At 47.0% G+C, this 7728-nt stretch overlaps 1 protein-coding gene across 1 annotated transcript; it reads right to left on the reverse strand.

Annotated features, from left to right (window-relative positions):
• Nucleotides 1-1268: 1268 nt before the first annotated feature.
• On the reverse strand, nt 1269-4394 carry LOC134062047 (uncharacterized protein K02A2.6-like). The gene has a single exon (XM_062517919.1). It carries the CDS (start codon nt 4392-4394, stop codon nt 1269-1271), a length of 3126 nt encoding a protein of 1041 aa, XP_062373903.1.
• Between the last annotated feature and the right edge of the window lie 3334 nt (nt 4395-7728).

The following is a 7728-nucleotide window of genomic DNA, read 5'->3' on the forward strand; positions in this document are numbered from 1 at the left end:
TTTAGGCTACTTGTATTCCTCAAGGACCATTCGGTCCTGGTTGCATAAACTAGCCTACAGCAGTGGCCAAGCGCCTCTCTGGCTGCTTGCGGAGCTTGTGCGTCGGCTATTGCTGGAGACTGTTTAGTTAAATCTACGGTATTGTGAATGGTGTTGTCATTCATTTCAAAACGTTTGAAGTTGTAACAATTTTCTGTACGACTGCCGCAAAATATATATATTATATGCCTAACGCAGACAGACACTGCGCCTGTTGCGATTTAAATAGGGAAATAGGTGCAATGGCTCCATCTTGTGTTCATTTCTCCCCCCACAAAGTGCACCTGGAATCTATGATGCTGTCAGCGCCATAACACCCACTGACACATCCTCTAACATCTTGAGTCTGGACGTCTGGTTTGCGGTCTGAGCTACCAGCTGGGTTTTTTTGTTGTTTTTTTTTTTTTTTTTTTATCACTGCTGCCACCACCTGAACTTCTTCTTCACGAAATAGGCTTCACTTACAGGAGGCCTATTCAATCACAAATGACATCACACAACCTTTCTAGCTGTTGTCAGACATCATGTCATATACAGTATACTGTAGTCCCTTGGTTGTGGCAAAGTCCACATTGTCCGTCTTACTAAAGCCTATCTCATTGGATTAAAGTATACAGGTGCAGAGGTGACTGTATTTAGATGTAATGAGCATTTTCCTTGTCCTTGTCTGAACTTATATGCACGTGAAGGCAAATACATGTGCTGAGAGGTTATGGTGAATGTTCTGCCAATAAACATTAACTGTTCTGTGTGAGAGAATGTAATGCAAGCAAACACAAAATGGGTTTTAAGGCATGAACATTTAATGTTAAAGAGAAGTCTGCGCACTCCTGGATAATTTGCTTGCTTTATTTTCTTATGTTTGACTTTAAGAATGTAAAAAAATAATGCATTGTGAAGATAATAAACACATCAAAAATTACTGTGCAACATTGATGACTCTCGCCATTGTTTGGGTGTGGCTCTTTTGCTCACTAGATGGTGACAAATGCAAGCATTTATAATTCCCATTGGACTTCAGGAGGTGTGTGTGTGAGAAGGCTGTGTTATGGGAATAAACCGACACGATTCGCAGAGCTGTAGTCGGAGCGTAACTACTCCATTTATTTAGTCACACAACACACAACTTCCTAACTCACGTTCTGACGTGACAAACTCCAAAAACCAATCAGCACGCAGCGTTGCCATGGCAATGGCAAACATAACATTTCCCCCCCCCTTACAAGAATCTAAGTGTGATACTCAGTTGCAAAATCATTCAAGTGTGCAGGCCGGGTATGTGCACGGGCTGGGCGAGGCTGGTGGTCGGCACAGGTGTCAGGGGTTGCTTCCATGGCTTCTAGCTGGACAGGAGGCGCTGGGGCGTCGAGTTGTGGGAGAGCTGGGGCTGCTGCGAGGTCAGACCATGGGGCCGTGTTCAGACCTGGCCCAGAGGGTGCCTGTACTTTGCGCAGACGACTGGCATGCCAGCGAGTGCCATCCACGAGCCTGAATGTGGCGGGCCCAAGCTGTTGGCTGACCTGGACTGGATCTGACCAGAACGACTGCAGTTTGTTGTCACGGTGGGGTCGGCGGATCCTGACCCAGTCTCGAGCAGCAATGGCGGGTGGCCTGGCTCGCCGTCTCCGGTCAAACCAGTTCTTCATCTGGCTCTGACGGGCATTAACCCTTGCTTGGATTGGATGAACTGGAGCCTGGGCCAGAACAGGGCGAAGTCTATCCAAAGGCAGCTGGAGCTCCCGTCCCAGCATGAGGGATGCTGGGGAGGCTCCCGTAGTGGCATGTGGGGTGGCGCGGTAGTGTAAGAGCGTCTGGAGGAGGCTGGCATGAAATGTGCACCCTTGAGCGAGGTGTGCCCTTATTCCATTCTTGAGGGACTGATTCAGCCTTTCGACCCCCCCGTTAGCTGATGGGTTATAGTAAGCCGTGCGAATATGCTGAATCCCTTTCTCTTTCAGGTAGGTGCACAGTTCATGTGAGACCATCTGAGGCCCATTATCGGTGGTGATTTTCTTGGGCAAACCCCATCGTGCAAACAGTGAGTCTAAGATGTCAATTAGCACTTTGGCGGTGACGGAGCCCACGGGTGCAACTTCAGGCCACTTAGAGTGGAGGTCATAGATCACGACCAGAAACCGTTGGTGGTGTGGCACCCCATGTAACTCTCCACAGACGTCTAATTGGAGGTGCTCCCATGGATGGGATGGCCAGTTCAAGGGTTGCATGGGTGGGGGCGGGCCTGGGGCCCGGGTCTTGCCACTGAGAAGACAAGCGGTGCAGTCCCTGACCAGGGTCTCGATGTCTCTGTCAATCCCTGGCCACCAAACAAGGTCCCGACACCGTTGTTTGAGCCTGACTATGCCCAAGTGACCCTCGTGTGCCATAGCAAGAACACGCGCACGAAGGGCACTCGGGACCACAGTGCAGAGCCCCCTAGCAACACAAGTGTCGTTCCAGCATGCCAGCTGCTCACGGATTCTGAAATAGGGTGAGAGCTCATCTGGTACTTTTGTAGGCCAGCCATGTCTAATGTATGCTGACACTACAGAGAGGACAGGGTCGGCTGCTGAAGCATCCACCAGCTCACGCAGTGACACAGTTTCCTGAAGTGGTGCATGGAGAAGCTGTATGAGGTCCTGCTCTGTTTGGTCGTGCTCAAGATCCTCAACCGGAGGTGTGGGTTGAGTAGGGATTGAACGTGACAGCAGGTCGGCCACCACATTGTCACGCCCTGGTGTGAACTGCAGACCATAGTTGTACTGCTGTAGGCGGTCAGCCCAGCGGTGCAGACGAAGTGGTTTGTGGCCAGTGCCTGACGTGGCCAGGAGAGTGGTGAGTGCTTGGTGGTCTGTTCTCAGGGTGAATTTGCGTCCGTACAGGTACATGTGCCACCGCTCACAAGCCCAGAGGCAGGCTAGCGCCTCTCGCTCCCCTACCGAGTAACGCTGTTCTGTAGGGCTGAGTGCTCGAGAGGCAAAAGCGATTGGCCTTTCCACGCCACCCTGGAGTTGGGACATCACAGCACCAATGGCGATAGCAGAGGCGTCACAGGTGACAAGTGTGGGGCTGGCTGGATCAAAGTGTGCTAAGACCGGTGGTGAAGTGAGCTGTGACTTTAGGCGATGCACCGCCTCGGCACAGGCGGGTGTCCAGAGCCAGGGCTCATCGTTTTTCATCAGCTTGCGTAGTGGAGCAGTTGTGTATGAGTACTGAGGCAAAAAACGAAGATAATATGCGGTCATCCCCAGGAAGGACGCAACCTGGGCTGGTGATGTGGGCTCAGGGACTCGCTGGATGGCCTCTGTGTTCGAGTGGAGTGGGCTTATGCCCTCAGCTGAGAGGCGGAACCCCACATATTCAATGACTGAGGCCCCAAAAACACACTTGTCTCCATTGAGTGTGAGGTGGTGCTCCGCTAATGCCTTAAACACTCTGTGGAGGCGTTCGTCGTGCACTGCAGTGGTGGTTCCATGAACAACAATGTCGTCAAGATAAGCGGCCACGCCCGGGATCCCTGCCAGGATGGAAGCCATGATTTTTTGAAAACAGCTTGGAGCGGAGCTCAGTCCGAAGGCCATGCGTTTGTAGCGAAAGACACCTTCATGGGTAATGAAGGCGGTTAGGTTGCGGCTATCAGGGTGTAAAGGAACTTGGAGGTAGCCCTGGCGGAGGTCAAGTTTTGAAAAAACAGTGGATCCATAGAACTGAGCTGTGAGCTCCTCTGTTGTTGGCAAAGGGTAGCGATCAGGTATTATGGCCTTATTTACAGCTCTGAGGTCCACGCAGATGCGCAGGCCTCCTGTCTTCTTTTTCGCCACCACCAGGTTGGATATCCACGGCGAAGCATTCACACGCTCAATTATGTCCTCATCTAGCATGCGCCGTAGCTCAGATGAGATGTCATCCCGCAGTGCTAGAGGGGAACGGCGGAGTGGTTGCACCACTGGTGTTACGGTATGGTCTACCAGGGGCTGATGGGCAAAAGCAGTGAGACAACCCACCCCGTCAAACAATGTTGGCCACTGTTGGTGCTCTGGGGTGGCGACAGTGTGGATTTCTGAGCCTGTTGTATCCAGTAGGGTGAATCCGAGGCCGTTGAAGAGGTCAAGGCCAAGTAGGTTGGTCCCATGGCGTGACACATGGAAGGTGAATGTCGGTAGGGCCTTCCCCCCGTAGCGTACAGGCAACTGTAGAGAGCCCACTATGTCTATTTCAGAATTTCCATAACCTCGCAAAGTTGTAGAGGCTGGTCCCAGTGGCTTATGGGAGAAGAAACGCTTATAGGTTACTAAATTCAAAAGTGACACAGTGGCCCCTGTGTCAAGGAGGAGGGGCAGAGTGACATCATCCAGCATTAGAGAACAGCAGAGCCATAGATAGAGAGAGTTGCGACACTCTTTGAAGTCGCCGCCGCGCCGTCACGTGGTTCATGTACGCTACAACAGTTCTAACCAGCCCTGGCGCTGCCATGTTATTTCTATGGGATAGACAGCAATGATCACGAGAAACATCGAAACATTCCAAACACGAGTTCAATTTGAAGTGCTATAACGTTGGTTAGCATGTTTACATTAGTGCCCATGACATATCGCAAGTTTGCTCTGCAAACATCGTTCTGAAATAGTCTATTCTGTGGTAGCTGACACTGCCATTTAGCCTACCTCTCGGCATCAGCTCCATTCCTGGTTCCGTGATTTGCCTGTTTGTCGTCATGCATAATAAACTTACATTGTTAAATGTATGTATTTTGTATCCAATGTTACCGTGGGTATTTGAGATGTTCAGTGATCCTCTCCAGTTATTTTGATGAGATGAAGGTGGCCACCAACTATAGGCCTACACACCCACAGCCTTCACAATTTTAGGAGTAAGCCATGAACATCTATAATATATGGCAACCAGTAACAGGTTATACGTTAAAAGTTAGATCAATGCAGTCAATCAGTTAATTTGTTTATTTTAAGGAATAGCCTAAATATGGCCACCACACAGCCTTAGTAATATTTTCAGATTAAGCCATAAACATATGAAAATACATTAACAAAGAACGATAAATAACAGCCAAAATGTTAAAAGTGTGTATGTTAAAGTTAAGTTTGTTCAACAGTTCGTTCAGGACACCCACTGTTTCGATAACATTGTAACTCAATAGCAATCATCTGTTTCAAGAAAGCACTTAGAACAGCATAAAAAGGAGGACTGATACATTTTGAGTTTTCAATACATTTGTTTATTACATTTTCAATGTGTAGAACAAGTAGGCTATGTTTTAACAACATCAAGAACAGGAATACACACAGAAAAGGCTTGGAGATATGGTGAGACTGCAATATAAAAAGGAGGGTTAACACCCATTTATATTTTCAAAGACATTCTGAAAAACATTTCAGATTCCCAAATCTGAACAACCGTACCGTGTGTACAACTTAAGACATTAATGTGCAAAGGATGCTGGACATGCACACCTACAGTACAAGAAGGTTAACTGAGGAAGATGTAGCACATTTGGCTGGAGGTAGGGATGTTAACCGGTGACTGGTTGACCGATGGTTGACCGTATCCACGTTAGCCGATCAAAGTTGTCGCTAGTCGGTTAAAAAAAAAAAGAAAAAACGATCTCTAAATTAGGCTATTATTATAGACAGTGGACTAAACGCTACTACAGCTAGCCATCTCATTCCAAGGTCTTTTTTGCGTGAAGTTAACAAATTATCCCTCACACTCAATTTGTAATAACTCGCCTGCTTGTAGGCTACTTAATAAACCAATAAAAACATTCGCACGCATGCCTTGGCCGGTGCGTCTTTTGCAATCTGGAGGTGCCCGTTTTATCCATTGGTTTTTATCGTGTTGCAGCAACTTTCCGCATAAGATGGGCTTAGATTTGGAAACACATTACATCTACATTTCAGGAAGGGTCAGCAATTGTAACAGATAAGGTAATGATGATCATCTTTCTTTATTATTGTTAGTAGGCCTACTTCCTCAAACTATAGCGGCGTCTCCTCGGAGCTGTCATTTTCTTAAGTGAGCCGCGGCAATTTCAGTTTCAAATGAGCTTCTAACGCTAGACAAACGCCTTTATTTGCAACGCGATCACCTTATACCCAAACCATTTCGAAACGAAGGAGCCATTTGTCCTCCACTTATTTACAAGCTCCTTGGTTTGCGGGACTCATGTTTCGCGCTCTAGGGGATTTTAAAAACAGTGACGTGAGTGAAAGTGCGGCGCCGCCGCCGGGGCTGTGTGTGTGAGCGGGGGACAGAGAGATGCGACAGGGTTGCAAAACTGCGTGGCTGTTATTTCAAATAGCGTAGAATATTTTAAACGAATCGGTTAACCGGTTTCAACCGGCTAATGAGGCTCGGTGGTCGGTCAAGAAAATTAGTAGTTTTCGCCATCCCTAGCTGGAGGTGTGACAGGAGGTGTTGGGAGATGCTGAGGTTGGAAGGGTCCCTTCGTTTGGACCTAAACCATAAAAAATGACCTTCTCTGATAATTTCAGTCAATACTACACACCCGTCTTGTCCTCTGCATCCTTGGTCCTAGGCAAGAACAGGCACAGTGGAAAATGGAGAGAGGTAAAAGTCAGTGTATACTTGGTACAATACATTCACAGATGCCACATCAAGGTATTAGCATAAACAAAAGCAAAAGGCCAGCAAGAGTTTTACATACACGGCTGACCCCTTCAAGGTTGGTTGGGGGTGCCACACCTTATAACTTTTATAACAACAATGATTCCCAACAATATCTTTCATGGTTATTTTGAGAATAAAAAGCTGACAGGCTATAAGAAATCACTGCACTTTAGCCATTGCATTCATCAACACAAGGAGACTTTTCTTATTGTAATAAGAACAATACTGAGGGTAATCAGTAACTGACTTTGTGAGGAATGCCAGCATGCTGTACAGACAACAATTGGGATTGATTACAGTATACCCACTACAGCTAACTAGACTAGGCTACATCATTGCAAACATTGTTCTTATTCTATGGATGGACCTAATTCTACCCTTAGAGCATCATTAACCTACACTTTTCAGTTATCCATACAAGGTAAAAAAAAAGAAAGAAAATTATTATAGCCTACTTACAAGGACCACTTAATTGAAGACAATGTCTTGTCACATCACTTTCAGCATCTGCAAGATAGTCATTGCAATCAAAATTATTCCATCAAATACATCGACCTGCTGTGGTGATATAGACCTCAGAAATGTACATTCAATGTAGAATAATATTGACTGCAACCTGACATCCAACAGCAGTTGAGACAAAAATAAGTACTGCACTGTACACGCGCCCCTATCCCAAGCTCTAGTCTCGTGCCACTGTCCCGACTCCCGAGTTGGAACAGTAGTGGCACTAGGGGCAGGACTGGACAGTTAGGCAAGTGACACACGGCAGGAGAGTATAGTACAGTTTTTGCTTCTACAGCTCCCCTGGCCTGAAGTTCATAATTGAAATTTCTGTTGTGAAGAGATGTACCCGAGTTCATATCATGCTCTCTTGATCACAAGTTTAGCTTCAGGTTCACTTCATAGTGCCATGAAACATTCCATCTAGCAAGCTAACAAGCTAGATCAGGTCTAAATGAAATGTCATCCCATTAATTAGTTCCACTGTTCATCTGAAGAACAACTTAATCACAAACTCGTTGATAACGAGCACATCTGATGCCA

This window comes from Sardina pilchardus, chromosome 17 (genome assembly GCF_963854185.1).
Source record: "Sardina pilchardus chromosome 17, fSarPil1.1, whole genome shotgun sequence".
Taxonomy (NCBI): Eukaryota; Metazoa; Chordata; class Actinopteri; order Clupeiformes; family Clupeidae; genus Sardina; species Sardina pilchardus.

Excerpts from the sequence above, each read along its gene's own strand:
- LOC134062047 (XM_062517919.1), bottom strand. The coding sequence starts at position 4,394 with ATGCTGGATGATGTCACTCTGCCCCTCCTCCTTGACACAGGGGCCACT.